Here is a 16,867-nt window from a genome sequence, read left to right as displayed (position 1 = left end):
TATTTTCAGGGTTAATGTTTTCACATTTCTATATTACAGTAGTAGGCTACTCATGCAAATAAATTGAATAATTTTGACTGTAGTTTAATAATCTCTGCGCAGAGAGGTCTCATAAGCATCAGGCAATCAGGATACAGAGACAAAGTCTGTGCACCCAAGAGACAATCAGTTTCTTACACACACATATATCTCGCACAGTATCATAATCTCATTGTATCATTGTATCATTACACCTTCTCTGCACACACACTTGGTCAATACAATGGGTTATTTAAGAACCAAGGACATTAACATTTCTAATGTCATACAACACATGATTTGCCATCTGACCATTAGTTATTGAAACAGAAGTATTAAATAATAAGAACTAATAAGAACTTTAAGAACTAGATTAGTGTCAAAGAAGAATGAATTCACACTAGAAGTATCAATTATAAGGAACATCACGAATTAGGCTAAACTTAAACAGAGTTACAAAAGGTTACAAAGGTTAAGGTCCATCTTTTTGAAAGATAGGTCCCACGGACCGAAAGTAGCTAGGCTACAAGTGGGCTTCTTTCAAACAGATAGGTGGATAAAGGCAAATCACTTGCAATAGGCCTACGACGTCATAGGTTTACTGTTAGTAGCTATATGTCATTTTGTCAACGTTTTGTTAACGAAGAGTTTGAAAACATGTTTAGCAGATGTTTACGGTACTTCCGCAGTTTAATACCTGTTGGCTTTAAAGAAGAAGTTGTGAAACTAGCAGCAATAGCGGTACCAGCGGTAAGTGTCTTTTTTCTCCTTGCGTCTTGTGTCAGACATGACAGATACAATATTAAAATAAAATATTAAAATCGAAGCCTATAGTAAGACATAATTGTTAAAAGACTAGAGATTTACAGGGAGGCCGACTGTAAGAAGTATGAACTGAAAATGGGTCTCCTGTATTTTGTCATGACTACACTTCCCAGACTGCTTGTGGTTTTACTTTAGCCTAAAGGAGCCCCCAAAGGGATGGTGGGAATTTTACTGTCTATGGAATTTATTGAGGAGCAATCTAACTGTTGCTTCGTCTGCTGTTCTGCGACACTGTCCCGAGCCACTCGCTTACTGTCCTGCACCATTGTCCCATGTCACTTGCCTATAGGCCTACAGTCCCACTGTCCCAACACTAAGTTAGTGTCACTAACCCTAACTCATGGAACAGTTAACAAGTGCCATAGGACAGTTGCACAGACACGTAGTTCAGTGGTACGCGACAGTCGCGGGACAGTATATGGTGACTGGCACGGGACAGTGATTGTAGACAAGTGGCATGCGCCACCAACAAGTTACAACAGTATTTTTGCTCCTACAACTACTGAAATTATTCTTATTAACATTTTTTTGAGATCCTATTGAGTTATCTTACAATAGTGTGCATTTTGTGTTTTTTTTTTTTTTGTGTGTGTGTTTTGTGTTCCCTTGCAATACGTTTTGTGTTCCCTCGCAGTTCTCTCCGACAAAGTCAAATATATTGCTAGGGAATGCAAAACTAATTGTGAGTAAATGCAAAAGTATTGCGAGGGAGCACATCACTCAAAAGCAACACTACAAATAAATGTAATTAATGTTATATTAATTTAATAATATTAAAATATAATTCCCACCATGGCCTTACGGGGGCTCCGCCAAGAACAGTTCTGGAGTGTAGAGAACAAGTAAGCACAGTATGCCTACTCCCTTCTGAGGATCTCAAGGTTTTACCATACTGTATATAGGCTACTGCTTAGTCTAGGCTAATTTTGAGATGTAGATGTATAGATGCAAGTAAGCCTATGTAAATAAATTAGCCTAACTCTCTCTATACAACTTTTTTACAGTCTGTGGCTCTTTTTATGGACTATTCTATACCATTAATAAGTACCTTGTTCTGTGGACATTTGGGAAGGACAGAGCTTGCTGGTGTAGCTCTCGCCAATGCTGTGAGTAAAATATATTAGGGTTATCAAGACATTGGGGCCATACATTGACTCATATTTATTTTTGCATATGCCACCTGAAAGTTTGGGAACTCCTATTATTTTGTTTAAAAAAAAGAAATATCCAAATAACCATACCAAACTACATCAAGGTACATTTTTAATTAATAAATTTTAATGCAAGACATAGTATTTATTTTCATTTAATAATTATCTAATTCTTTAATAAAACTCGCATGCAGAGGATAGGCTACCTTAGGAATTAATACAACTTTACAGCTATAGCTAGCCTGGCCTTGGCCTGTCTACGTACTTCCGGTCGACTTCAGTCAGAGTCTGGTTTCCAGGCTAAGCTATAGCCTAAATGCGACTAAAATGAAAACCCACAGTGTCTGCCTGTCTTAAAGGTGCCATGTGTAATGTCCGCCAAAAAATCAATTCATACTCCACGTTCCATAAAAGATGGGGGCAGTATACCTCCAGAGAGTGAGTTGGTCTACCCTAGAGTAACAACCGAGAGACGTGTATTGCAGTTTGGCTGGCGGTTATGTTGCCCGCATACCGGCTCCCATGGCCGAAACTGGTATTATGACACCTGTCGGGCTGTGGCTAGTAGGGGAGACCGGGGCTCGTTGGAACAGGGGCAGGTTGAAACACTGTTAATATCCAGGCTACTAGAGGGAGCTGCAACACAATTTATGTATGTAACTGGTCTCCAGGTCATTAACCCTTTAGGTGAGAACAACTTTTTAATTTTGTAGTGTCAAAACTTAGAATATTCACCTCCCCCTAAATACATCCTAGAAGGGTAATAGTTAGGGATATAAAAAAAATATTGATTATAATTGATTGCTAGGGGACTCATCTATAATTTAAAACGAAGTTTGAAAACCTGAGGTGACTGATATTAGCAGGCTAACAGCATTTGTGCAAAAAAGTTTGACCTAATGTTGGCACACTGATTTTGGGGTTGGTTGGCACATACATTCCCTATGGCTATTTTGTGACAAATCTATAAACTTTGTATTTTATGCATAAAAACATCATCAATCTTTATTTGAACATTGTTATTGTAATTACTGAACATAGTTTTACATTTGGAAGCATTTCAGACATTTTTAAACATTTGAAGTTAAAAAAAATCGGTAGGGAAATTGGTCTTGACGGTGGGCCCTACTGAAGAAAAACACACAGGAAAGACATCAGCAAAGCCCTACAGGCAGTGATATAGATGAGCACTTCAAACAAAACCAAAAGGAGTACTGCAAAGGACTATAACATAGGTGTTCCAACCAACCCCGACATGTGCCAACCAACCCCGTGCATGGGGCAGGTTGGCACACATGCACAACACCACTTTAATTATAAATAACTCAAAACAAGGGATTATTTGTTGACATTGAATGTATACATTTTGTAGCTGAGATCCCAAGCTTTCAGTTAATCACAATTTGACCATTTCAACACATTGTAAGATGGAGAAATATAACCGAGAGTGAAAAGTGTTCCAACCAGCCCCGGTCTCCCCTAATTTAGCATGCTAATTCAGGTTGATATCTCTGCAGCACTATACCTTGTCATTTTTTTTAATGACATCATGCCCTTATTTCTTCTCATTCTTTTGGTGCGTGTAGCTAATTTTTTGGATATTTATACCTCAATTCTTACACATGGCACCTTTAACAAAAACTGATGTAGGAAAAAATATGTGAACCTCTTCAGCCACGACTAGTGTCCTTTCAGGAAGGGAGAATGCCATGTCTCCGTAGCCATAACCTACCAATCTATGGAAAACCAGCCTTGCAACTTTGTTTTCCCCCAACCCGGAGAATCACAAATTGCACTATAGCAATTGTGCAATAGCCTACTATTTGTATGCATCGTGTAATATTATCTTGTCAGTTAATATGGTTCTTTGGAGATTATCTTTGCTGGTTCCTATTCTTCAGTTTGCAAACAAATCCAGATGTAGCCTATCGTGTCCAAAGGGAAGCGTGCAACCCCTGAGTGGTATTTGTGACAGTTGTGTAAAATACAAATACTCTAGGGGGAGTACCTGTAGGGGAACCCCAGTAGAAAATAAAAATAAAAAAAAACCTGAAACTGCATTCAACAATTCCAAAGATACATGTCTGTGTTACTATTAACGCCATCAGGATAGCCATGGTTGTGTTCAACAACGCTGCTAACTGCATTTTTCTTTCTGTCATTGTGTAAAGCATGCCCCATGTTGTTGTGATTAGTTCCTTGATTTTCGGTGATCTTGGTTGTGAATTGGAGGAATGTCAGAAGGATCTGCAGAGCAAATTCACATGCGCTCACAGTTTCGTCTAGGTTCATGCTGGCAACAAATCTGTAGGGTTCACAAACTTTTAAGCAGAAACTTTGTGTTGTCATTTTTGATAGGTTATAAATGTCACAGGTGTTTCTGTAGGAGTTGGGTTATCAGCAGCTTGTGACACGTTAATTTCTCAGGTGAGTCATTTTATCCCATTGCCCACAAACAAAAATGTAAACACAATTATATATTCTTTTCCATATTCTGTGTGTATCTGGTCAATGTATTTTTCTCTCTGTCAACAGACTTTTGGAAGTGGCAATGTGAAGAGAGTGGGAGTCATTTTACAGAGAGCAATTCTGATTTTGCTGCTGGCATGTGTCCTAAGCTGGACCATTCTCATGAACACTGAACCTATCCTGCTTGCCATCAGTGAGGATCCACACGTTGTGAAGTGAGGCATAGTTCACCTGTCAAAGACTTTGTTCTTGCGTTCTTGTTCTTGTATCATCTTATGATTCATGTTATATAATCAATATTTTCTAGGGTCTCACAAAAGTACGTGAAGATATTCATGATAGCACTACCAGTATGTATACAATGAATCCAAATAATTACACCAGTGTTTCACTAAATAGACAATGCATAAACACAGTAGTTACATGACATTATTTCATCATAGGCATCATTTGCTTATCAACTTGAGTCAAGATATCTTCAGAACCAGGTAAGAGATTAAACATTTTTGCACAAAAAAGATCACAAGATGTTCAAAAAGAACATTCATTACCCTTTTGACCACTGATGAAGTAATTTAGACGTTTAGCATTCAGTTAGAGTCACATATACACACAGGTCACACAGGTATTACAAAATACTTTTACTTATACTGCACTTGACACTTATCCAGAGTTCTCGCAAGAGCACAATGGAATTGTCTCTGCGAGATACTCTGGCAATGAGCAATGATGCTCGTTATTTTTACCCCAACAAATTCGGGGAACCAGCTAAACTGATGAAGACAGTGCTGCAACGTTGGAGGACAGTACAAATTGGTCGTAGTGTTCCATGTCAAATCAGCATAGAAAATCGCTACCTTTCATCTTTCGTTGGTCTTATTACACTTTCTAACTTGAGAGGAGACAAGTTTTAAATAGAAAAATTACCGGAAATCTTAGTCACTTTTAAACGTGATGCTAGCAGGTGAGAAGCTAATGGTCTAATCAGATTTAATGATCTATGCTAGGCTGGAGCTAAAACTGGTATTGCCAGACTCAGAGAACGGCTGGATGAACTGAAGAAAGGTAAAAATCAATTGTTTAACTCAAGGGGAGGTGGAAAATGAGTGTAATTCCCCAAATGCTGGAATATTCCTTTAATTTGTACGCCTATCCACTGCTGTCAACAGATAGTTAGATGGCAAAACATGTCAGGATCCTGCCTGGACTAGTGACTGTATGCCACCCTGGTGGCCATTTTGTATATTTTTCTGTGTCATGTGCTCTGTGTTTACCCAGAGACTTTCTAATGTGGAGACACAGCACTAAAAAAATACTAGTTTGTCACGCCAATATGGCCGTTGTCTACACATATCCCACCCCTTCTTCGGCAAAACGTCGACATGTGAATACATTGAGCCAATCATGTGGTGTGATGTGAATACATTGAGCCAATCATATGGTGTGTTGTGAAGACATCGTGCCAATCACGTGTTGTGATCTCGCCGCTGGAGCAAGATTGATGTCGTGAAGCCTTGCGCACGCGCATTTCTACCGAAATGGATGCCCGACGAGTGCCCAAAAAGCGTTGTCAAATGGCCGCCGAGTGGAGGGACTTGCCTAAAAGGACTTTGGTTTACCTGTCTGGCCATGTGTCTTTGTCTCCACCCATTCCCTTATATGGTCTGCACTTCCTGTCTTGTTAGTTTCCCTCTGTTTCTGCTCACACCTGTTCCTGGTTATTGTCTTGTTGGTTTCCTTCAGTCCTCTGTCTTTCTGTTAATTGGTCTGTGTATTTATACCCCCCTCCTCTGTCCTTTGTCGGTTCGTCTCTCTGTTTGTTTTGTTGGAGTCTAGTAAGGTTGTACGTTTGTAGTGTAACAATAAAGTGTGTTTGTCTAATTCTGCCTAAAAGACATTTGCGCTTCGGTCCTCCTGCCGTTCCCTGGCAAAAGAAATGAAGGGGGATGTGTGATTTGCAATGTGTGTTTTATAGGAGATAATCTGGCCACAGGTCATATGTGGGGTAGTGGCAGTTTGCATCAGTGCACTCACTAACTACATATTCCTGTTTGTCCTGGGCCTTGGTGTTGTGTGAGTATACATTACTTATGTATGATACATGTCAATGGATATCAAGGCTCACTCTTGTGTAACAGAATTGATCATTACCATTAAATGTTTTGTACTACTCATTTAACAAGACAGCTTTCAGTTTAGTTCAGGTATGTTTCTATGCTTTTTATGTTTAACAGTGGTTCAGCTGGAGCAAATGTCATCTCCCAATATTCCATGGTTATAACACTTTTCTTTTACATTCATTGGAAAGGCCTTCATAAGAACACTTGGGCAGGTAGGTAGGAACACCAGTGGATATGTGCCATAGGTGAAAATGTGAACTGTTTGGTTATGATGCCAATTGACTACACTGATGCTTGCCATAGACCTCATATAGACATGTGGAGTATTTCTCTGAACCAATGTCACAGTAAAAACTGTAATGCATTCTGGTTCCATGGATAGGCTGGTCCAAAGAGTGCCTGCAAGAGTGGGGTTGCTACATCCGTCTAGCCATCCCCAGCATGATCGTGATCAGCATGGAATGGTGGACTTTTGAGATCGGGGGATTTCTGGCAGGTCAGTTGCCAGAAACAACATTTTTATTCAGGACTATACATACATTTCAGTGGCCACAGGTGAATCTACTGTGCTGTATGTGACTGTCTCTAAAGACAGGCAGACACAGTGGGTTTTGATTTCAGCCGGGGAGCAACATTGTGCAATTAATTAAAATAATATAGATCAACCATACAATTACAAGCGACCACGCCACAGCAAAAAGGGCCATAGCCCTTTTCATCTCGCGTACCCCCTAGAAGCAGCTCGCGTACCACCGGGGGTACGTGTACCACAGTTTGGGAATCCCTGGTCTAATCAATAGCTCTATTGAGGATCGGGAGCAGGAACACAGACACAAAACATAGCACACGCTAGGGAAGTCAAGAACACTCATACCTTACACACACAGTATTGGACACAGCCATACCAACACGGTCACACACAAGGTAGAACTAAAAAGGGAATCACGCTACACTAAAACAGGTACATAAACAGTAAATACAGGCACAAACACACACAATAACAACCTCTAAGTTCTCCCAGAATCCCCAGCGCGCAACATTGTGGGAATCTCAAGCACACAGTCCAGTGCGCCGACATTACATTACGTTCACATTCTTTATTGTATTTACTTGTGATAAATCCGATTTTAGCGTGCAAAATCACATACATTTAATGGTAATAATAAGATTAAAAGCGGACAAAAATGCAATTAAGTTATGAAATGAGAGGTTGCCAGAATAGTTCGCCATTATCTTTGTCTAAGTGTAGGTTAAAGCCTATTTTATTAGGCCTATAAAGGCAGAGAAAGGAACATGTGGTTTATTTTGTGCTGCGTCAAAATCTAAGCCTATGTGTAATGCCTATTTATAGATTTCCTCACTTTCTTACTCAACCTCTTTCTTATCTTCAAATGTCTTCTTAAGTGACACCCGAAATATTATTGCACAGGCAACACACACAGTATACCTATAGGTTCCTTCTGCACTTGTGGTTACTTTGGAGGAGTTGTTTGCTGACATTTTTCTCTACATGCTAGGACTGTTAAATGAGGTGGAGTTGGGGACCCAGGCCATTGTCTTTGAATTGGCAAATGTTTCCTTAATGGTAAGCTTGCGGAATTTGTATTGCACTTTTGTATATCATTTTGTATTGTGCTGTGAAATTCAAAACAGTTTGCCTCACCACCAATACAGTCATGCTCAATATATGGAGCTCTTTTTTTTCCAGATTCCATATGGTTTTAGCATTGCAGGCAGTGTAAGAGTGGGCAATGCCCTAGGGGCTGGGGAGACTGAAAGTGCTAAGCGCTCTGCCACGATATCCATAGCATGTGCATGTAAGATTTCCTTTTTTACAGCTTTGCACTGTAGTATTGTGGAGGGTTCATGCCTAAGTTGATTCATGCCTAAGTTGATTCAAGAAAACATTTGAATGAATTTGTCTGTGTCTTATTTGTTATATCCATGACATTTTATAGAATTTTAATATAAGATCTACGCAGTGTGCTATGTCTAAAATACTATGCTAGCATCTATGCTAATTCTATGAAAAGTGATGTAGTTACCCCCTTTTCTCTTTCCTCATATAGTCTTAGTCTCTGTATGTATAGCCATTATCTTTGGGACAACAAAGGATGTAATCGCCTATGTCTTCTCAAATGATGAGTGAGTGTGACTTCTGTTAATTGAGAATTAATCTTAACATATAATTCTTGCCATATTCAGTAGTAAGTTTCCATTAACCAGCCTAATACAAATGAAATCTGAAAATGCTAAATGATTTCAGTGATTGGGATGCCTCTTTATTTTGGTTTCAGATTTAAACTATATTTAAAACCATAAATAAATAAATGTTATATTTAAAACCATAAATAAATAAATGTTATTGTACTGATTGATTGTAGAATACAGATCTAAAGCCAACTTGACACAAGGTAACACTCTTTTTGTCATCATTTGTCAAAATTATTTAAAGTAACTTCCCATTATTAACAGAGTTCAGAGTGTAGCCAGTGTCAGAAATCATACATTGTGTATGGCCAAGACAAATACAGTCAAACTTACAACTTAACTGTATGTCTTCTGTATTTGTAATGATTTGATGAAGTCTCAGCTTGGTATAAAGTATATAAACTACACTGGCACTCTGAAACTGGAATATAAAAATGGTCCGTTTTCACCATCACTATGTCAGGATGAAGGCAGACTCATCAATGAGTGTAACTCGGGCAAAGAAATTGCACTGCCATTTTTTAATCTTTTTAATTTCGATCATCTTCCTAATTGCCATCGAACCTCCAAATACAGTGGCCCCTATTATCGTGGTCTAAAACACATGGGGCCCTATTTTGCACCCTGGCGCATGGCGTAAAACTAGTTTTCCACCCGGCGCAAAGTTTATTTTCCTATTTTGCACGTTTTTTTTTTAAAACAATGCGCCCAGGGGTGTGGCAAATAACCTATGGAGTGGTCTAGCGCAGTGTTTCCCAAACTTTTTTTCTGGGGACCCACTTTTTAAAATTGACAGACTATCGCGACCCATTTCACTTCAAATCTACCCTGCAACCACCAATATTGTTTTAGGCCACAGTTTCTCCAACTTTTCTATGCCTCCCCCAACCATATATTGCTATAGGATCTAGATAGATAGATTCTGCTTTTCTGTGTTGCATTTTGAGCACAATCAGCATGAAAAGTTGGAAATGACTACTGAAAAGATATATTTTAATGCGCATCCGAGAGTTGGGGAAATTCTCGCATGTTGCGCAGTCGTCATTCGTTGCATAGTAAGCTGTTCCTGTATTTTTTTAAAAATGTTGTAGGCTACGTTGCGTTGCAGACAATGGGTCACTGTGGAAGTCAATTCTAATGTCAACAGCAAATAACTCAAGTTGTTATATTGTGTTGTTGTATTATATTATATTGTATAGTCGTTATAACAGAACAAAAGGCTTTTGCGTAATAGCCGGAAGAATGCGCCTTTACTTTGGAGTTAGCGAGGTAGAAAACGAGAGGAATAGTGTTTAACATGTCCATTTAAATTGTAGCCTAATATAATGCACTGTTGTAAATAAGAAATGACAAATAAGTAATTAACAAACTACATCCTAATAGAAAACGGTTAGCTTTCCTGGTATCAAATGACAAATGGTATCTGTTAGGCCTATAACACAACATAAATTGTGCTGGCGACCCAAATAAAATCTCCTGCGACCCACCCGTGGGTCGCGACCCAGACTTTGGGAAACACTGGTCTAGCGCATTGTCTAAAAAACACCACCTAAAACGCATTATGACACTGACCAAGAGAAACCTGGTCAGAAGTCTATGGCGAGTTGTTTAGTTATTTTAAGAGCTCATTGTCAACAGTCATAATGGCGGGTGCACAACGCACCATCCTTCTATCATCATGAACGCACACCAGCGCACGTCCATGCAAAACATCACAAATTGCACGATTACAATGGGAAAGATAATTAGAATAAAGATATTACGAAATACTGTACAACTCATGATGAGTAGTTATTCACCATCATTTGCAAATTGGTAATGACGGTTAAAAGTGATTAGGGGAGAGGCGAGAGACACGTATGGAGCTGACGACACACTGTCACGAGATATAAGCAACTCCTCTGCAGGATAAAGGTTGTTTTATTCAGTCATTTCAACAATATTAGGGTAAGTGTTGCTTTTTCCAGCCTATGTTTTCGATGGTAACCCATTGTCAGTCAATAGTGAAAGTAACTGACTGCCTATAACTGTCTTGTCGTTGACTGACACCATGGTGAAATTAGTTTCACTTTGCCAAAGAGTTCAAATAATAGACGAGTGCAAATGCGTAAAGGCTTTGCTAGGTTTTAGTAAAGCAAAAAAATGTTTAGTGAAATGACTGTTCCATACAGTCTCGCAAGCAGACTCCTTCAAATGCGCCGTTGACTGTCAAAATACCGATGCATTCTTTGACGTTGCGCTTTGCGCCATTGAAGGGAATGACAGATGTCATTCTCATTGGTTTAAATGATGTTACGCCCCAAACACACCCATGACTGATTAAAAAACCTAGGAACACCTTGTTGCGCCATGACAGTGGTTTTCAACATTTTTTGAGCAAATGCCCCCCTGACCTTACTTTGATCCTCTGGCGCAACAATAGAAATCAATAGGAACATAAAATGACATGTCTTGTTGCCTACATCTAATCATGGACAAAAATCAAGTGCACATCACGTGAACAACATGCACATCGCAACAATCCAACCACAAAACAGGTTCCGCGCGTGAGGCCTGTTTAGGCCTATATATATTTCGTATTTGATTAGAATCAGGCTTTTCGTGGAGACTACGCTCAGAGCAGCTGCAGAACAACAGTGGGCGGAAAACGGGCTATGAAACAAAATTAATGAGAGCCCTGTGGCGTTACTATAGAGATGACGATAGCTGGGGCTGGGGGACGTGAGTCTGGGCATGTGCAGGCCCGAACTGCACTGTATGACCACTGAGCATAGATAAACAGTAAAATGTAGCTGGGACGGTATGGGGTTAGAAACCCATGAATGAAAATAGCCTATTTATTTGAGGTAGCCTATTTTTGCACCAAAAATATCTGAAAACCATGAAAGTTTAAAATGTAAAAAAAAATTAAAAACCTCTCACGTTCCCAGTGCCCCCCTAGATTGTACGAACGCCCCTCAGGGGGCGGTACCACCCCCATTGAGAAACCCTACGCCATGAGCTCGACATTTGATAATGAAAACACTCCCAATGTGGACTGGACATCCTACTAAATTTGAATAAGATTTTGACTAGTGACGATGTGCTTTAGACTGTCATGATAGGGCCCATGGTCACTAGTCAAAAGCTTATTTAAATTTAGTAGGATGTCCAGTGCACATTGGGAGTGTTTTCGTTATCAAACGTCGGGCGGATGACACAACAAGGCATTCCTATGTTTTAATCAGTCATGGGTGTGTTTTGGGCCTAACATCATTTAAACCAATGAGAATGACATCTGTCATTCCTTTTAACAGCAAGCAGCGCATCAGTATTTTGATAGTCAGCGGGGCATATCAAGGAATCTGCTGGCACGCATGAGTGTATGGAACAGTCATTCCACTAAACCATGCTTTACTAAGACCTAGCAGAGTATAGCCTACACGCGTTTGCACTCGTCTATTATTTAAACTCATTGGCAAAGTGAAACTAACTTCACCGTGATGTCAGTCAACGACAAAACAGTTATACACAGTTAATTACTTTCACTATTGACTGACAATGGGTTACCATCGAAAACAGCCTGGAAAAAGCAATACTTACCCCAATAATGTTCGAATGACTGAATAAAAAAACATTTACCCTGCAGGAGTTGCTGCTTACATCTCATGACAGTGTGTCTTCAGCTGTGCTTCATATTTGCCTCTCGCCTAATCACTTTTATCCGTCATTATCAATTTGCAAATGGTGAATAACTAGTCATTGTGAGATGTATTTCGTAATATCTTTATTCTAATTATGTTTCCCATTGTAATTGTGTAATTTGTAATGGTTTGCATGGATGTGCGTTGGTGCACGTTCGTGGATGAAAGAAGCATGGTTGTGCACCCGCCCATATCACTTGTTAATAATATGTATATAAACAATGGATTTCTGACCAGGTTTCTCTTGGTCAGTGGCGTAATGCGTTTTAGGTAGTGTACGATAGCGATTTTTAGATAATGTGCCAGACCCCTTTTTAGGTGGTTAATTGCCACACCCCTGTTGCGTTGCTCATTAAAAGAGATGTGCAAGATAAGAATAATGCTGGGATAATAATCCGCTTTCCGCCAGGTTTTGCGTCACAAAAATAGGGCCCGGTGTCTTAATAAAAAAAAAAGTACCTTACCTTACCTTATTTCATGGTCTGCTGAACTTGCAGGCAAATAAGGAACAGAGTTGCCCAGGTGATGATCATCTATGCTCCCTTCCACATCATAGATGCATCAGGGGTAAGCATATATAAGACTGAAATTTGTGAAAAGCAGACAAAGCTCAATGCCTGGATCTAAAATAACTTGCACCAGGTTTTAGACATCATAATGTCACCGATTGTTTCTTTCTGTTAGGCTGCAGGAACTAGTATCATGACAAGCTTGGGGAAGCAGAAGATTGGGGCCATATGCAGCACCTTGAGCTACTATGGCATTGGTTTCCCTATCGGATTGTCTCTAATGTTTGCAGCAAAGCTTGGTGTGATGGGTAGGAAAGATTTACCGGACTATAAGTCACACTTTTTTCCATAGTTTGGCTGGTCCTACGACTTACAGTCAGGTGCAACTTATATATCAATATATAATTGAACATGTTTTTAATTGTTAATTCATACTGACTGACATAAACCCTACATGAAACATTACCGTCTACAGCCGAGAGAGGGCGCTCTAGGCTTGTGGAATGAGATCGGGAGCTTGGTGAACTTAGCCTTGTGAGACCATCCTGATCTTGCGAGCTCCATTTTTCTACTTGCAGATCAGTCTGGCATCTCGCGAAGAGAAGAGAAAATGTGGAGCCGTTTGCCAAACGAACGGCCAATCAGCGTTAAGGGTAGCCTAGCTTGTGGTTGTATTTTCGTCAATGCTCTGTTAGTACGTCATACGCTTCGTTGATCTGATTGATTGATTTGGCCCGTCTATCACCAACATAGGTGATGATAGACAGATGGTTTATCCAATCAGCTAACAGCTAGTTCTGGAGTAGGCTGTGTGGAGACTCAGGCAAGGGGGCAGGCGAATTCCCGGAAGTAGAAGCATCGATGTAACCGTGGTTATCAACTCTCTGCTAACCCCATAGAACGCCCATTCATTTAGGAATTTTTTGAACTCCCATAACTTCATATAACATATATCATGTGCCGATATTTTAGCTTCTGTGTTATCTACATAAACAATAAAAGGCAAAACAAGACTCGATTACCTCGTACGTAACGTTAGGTTCCCGTAAGAAGAATGTTTAGCATGTCCGGTTGAAGGGAAGCTAACGCACTGAAGGGAGATGACCGTATTGTTTGGATAAGAAGCGTAGTCCAGCCAGCACGGAAACTCGTGAGTTATGTAGCCTACAATAGCATTGTATGTTAAGGTAAAGCATAGAGGCAAGTAAACCTAATGAAAAACCGTAGTTTTACCGTTAGGTAGTCTAACGATAATCATTTCAGAGGTTTTCGATGGATTGTTTAGTCAGATTTGTTTTGTTTTTTTTGTTTTTTTTCGCATGTCCAAATTTCCATCAAGGATTCCCGGGACACTGTAAGACCGGGGTACACGAAACTTGGTGGGCATGTAACCCCACATGGATAGCATGGAACCTCCTGTTTTCGTTTTGATCTGTAGCCCCCCCGCTGGACTGGACCCCCCGAAAGGAGGGTAGGGCAGACACAGTTTTCTGTGAATATCTCGAGAACCGTAGGGTTTAGGAGGACCATTTTTTTTTTGTATGTTGATCTCAAAGGGCCATGTCAACCCATTCCATAACCACTCATTTCATGTATAGCGCCACCTAGTTAAACACAAAAAGTAAAAATGAGGTGTTGTAATCGCAGGTATCTGTGACCTAACATAGTCAAAACTGCACGAAATTGGACGTGTAGGATCATTATGACACTCTCTGAATGCACGCCAAGTTTCGGGGAATTCCGTTCATGGGGGGCCACACAATAAATTAATTTATGTTACTATACACCAACTGGCCTGTAGGTGGCCGGAGACAGTTTTCTGTGAATATCTCGAGAACCGTAGGGCCTAGGAGGTCCACCTTTTTTTTGTATGTTGGTCTTAAGGGGGCATGTCAACCTATCCCATTACCACTTATTTCATGTTTAGCGCCACCTAGTTAAAAATTAAAAAGCAAAACATTAGGTGTTTTCATCACAATATCTCTGGCTGACATGGTCAAAACTGCACGAAATTGTGTTGTGAAAGTGTAGGATCATTATGACACCCTCCGAATGCATGCCAAGTTTTGTGAACTTTCGTTCATGGGGGGCCTTACAATAAAATAATTTATGTGTACATTTAGTGACCGTACACCAACAAGGATTCCCGGGACACTGAAAGACCGGGGTACACGAAACTTGGTGGGCATGTAACCCCACATGATTAGCATGGAACCATCGTTTTTTTTTTATCTGTAGCCCCCCCGCTGTACTGGACCCCCGAAAGGAGGGTAGGGCAGACACAGTTTTCTGTGAATATCTTGAGAACCGTAGGGCCTAGGATGACCAATTTTTTTCGTATGTTTGCCTCCAGGGGTCATGTTAACCCATTCCATGTGCACACATGTGCATAAACAGATACACACGCACACACATACATTCACAGTAATCATACGTATGACACATACTCACACAGTAGACATATGTACGCATGCATGCACATGCACAAACACACATACACACACACCCACACACACATAAACATAAACATGTACACGCACACATGAACACAATTCAAGAATTTCTCAGAATTATGAACAGGCAAGATGGGGGTGGGGTTGTATAAAATGTATATTACATGTGAAATCTATGAACTAATGTTTTGGTACTTGTTGTCTAGCAGATACCAGTGAGAATTGAGTGTGCATAATGCAATTCAGTGAGACAGTTAGAATCATATATGCCTTTCAGCGTGACTTATTTTTGTGGAAAACATGTGCTGGACTGGGCGGCGGTCATATTTTGTACCGCTCTGCGGTACATCTAGTCAAATAATCTTACAAGAAAGCTCAAAGTAAGTATCCTTATACTAAAAACAATACTAACTAGATTTTATTATCTTAATATAAGGTATTGGTTGGTGTGGGTGGTTTATGTAGTCTCAAGTAACATTCTATAACATTTGTGTCCTGATATCCTGAGGATTTCTAACATTAGAAAAAAGGAGGACAAGTTGTACTACTCATTGTTTATTCTGCTTGATCTTTTGCTGCCATTTTTCTTGTCATTTTTGTAATTTTCTTTTCTCCATATACACCTCTCCCCCCCACCTTCAGGTTTCTGGGTCGGTCTCCTCATCTGTGTCTTCATGCAATTGGTGTTTGTCATAACCTATCTCGTTAAAATGGACTGGAGGAAAGCCACCGAGGAGGTGAGCGAGTCTTTGCCAATGACGGTCTAAAGCTGATTGAGTTGCCTTGTGTATGAAATGGAAACACTCTTGCCTTGCCTAGCCTTTGTGTCATAAATCATTAAAAAAAACTCCACCAGAAAGCAAACACAGATAGACCATATGTTGGTGGTATCATTGTTGATACACATGTTGGTGTGCTTTCAGGCCTTAGAAAGAGCTGGGGTGCAGGTTAATTTCACAGAAACAGGTAAAAACTGAAAACATCATCTTAACTGTAATTCTGGTGTCAAGTTACTGTGTCAGTCACTGTACAGTTGATTGTGAATAGTCAAGTCAACTATTTTCTCCACTTGAAAGTAATGTTTTTGCACCTCTTCTCTAGAAGAGAGCCCCGAGGAGCAGCAGGTTGTCAGTGGCACAGCTGAGGGTCACAGCGACACACATGTCCTGCATGAGGCAGAGGATGTGGTGGGTGAAACCACGGTTGGGAGACCTTTGTCAACCAGGGAGCTGGTGCTACGCCGAGGGCTGGCTGTAGGTGTCACTCTCACCATTTTTACCGCAGGAGTCATTACTCATGTGCTGCTGTCCAGGAATGAATAGGACATCCCAAAGCTAAGCTGATAGTAGACAGGGGCAAAACCTAGAACAATCCGATAATGACCACTATCAAACTTTTTTCAGTTGATTCTAATATATACACAGAGAA

General features: G+C 40.2%; 1 protein-coding gene across 1 annotated transcript; it reads left to right on the top strand.

The window, feature by feature from the left end:
- The first annotated feature begins 675 nt into the window (after positions 1–675).
- slc47a3 (solute carrier family 47 member 3) lies at positions 676–16,761 on the top strand. The gene is made up of 17 exons (XM_076281674.1): positions 676–768; positions 1,848–1,949; positions 4,353–4,421; positions 4,530–4,678; positions 4,771–4,813; positions 4,907–4,951; positions 6,439–6,536; positions 6,698–6,795; positions 6,966–7,079; positions 8,101–8,168; positions 8,292–8,400; positions 8,653–8,728; positions 12,975–13,044; positions 13,162–13,294; positions 16,082–16,176; positions 16,363–16,405; positions 16,541–16,761. The coding sequence occupies exons 1-17, from the start codon at positions 676–678 to the stop codon at positions 16,759–16,761; spliced, it is 1,626 nt and encodes a 541-aa protein (XP_076137789.1).
- The last annotated feature ends 106 nt before the right edge of the window (positions 16,762–16,867 follow it).

The sequence above is a fragment of the Alosa pseudoharengus genome, unplaced genomic scaffold (genome assembly GCF_046254945.1).
Source record: "Alosa pseudoharengus isolate Yale_2024_CS ecotype anadromous, Long Island Sound unplaced genomic scaffold, YU_APseudo_1.1 YU_APseudo_1.1_scf_13, whole genome shotgun sequence".
Classification (NCBI taxonomy): Eukaryota; Metazoa; Chordata; class Actinopteri; order Clupeiformes; family Clupeidae; genus Alosa; species Alosa pseudoharengus.
This window is presented reverse-complemented; position numbering and strand designations above follow the sequence as displayed.

Excerpts from the sequence above, each read along its gene's own strand:
- slc47a3 (XM_076281674.1), top strand. The coding sequence starts at position 676 with ATGTTTAGCAGATGTTTACGGTACTTCCGCAGTTTAATACCTGTTGGC. Across the intron at positions 769-1,847 it reads CAGCAATAGCGGTACCAGCG|TCTGTGGCTCTTTTTATGGA; the intron begins GTAAGTGTCTTT and ends ACTTTTTTACAG. Across the intron at positions 4,814-4,906 it reads TATTCATGATAGCACTACCA|GCATCATTTGCTTATCAACT; the intron begins GTATGTATACAA and ends ATTTCATCATAG.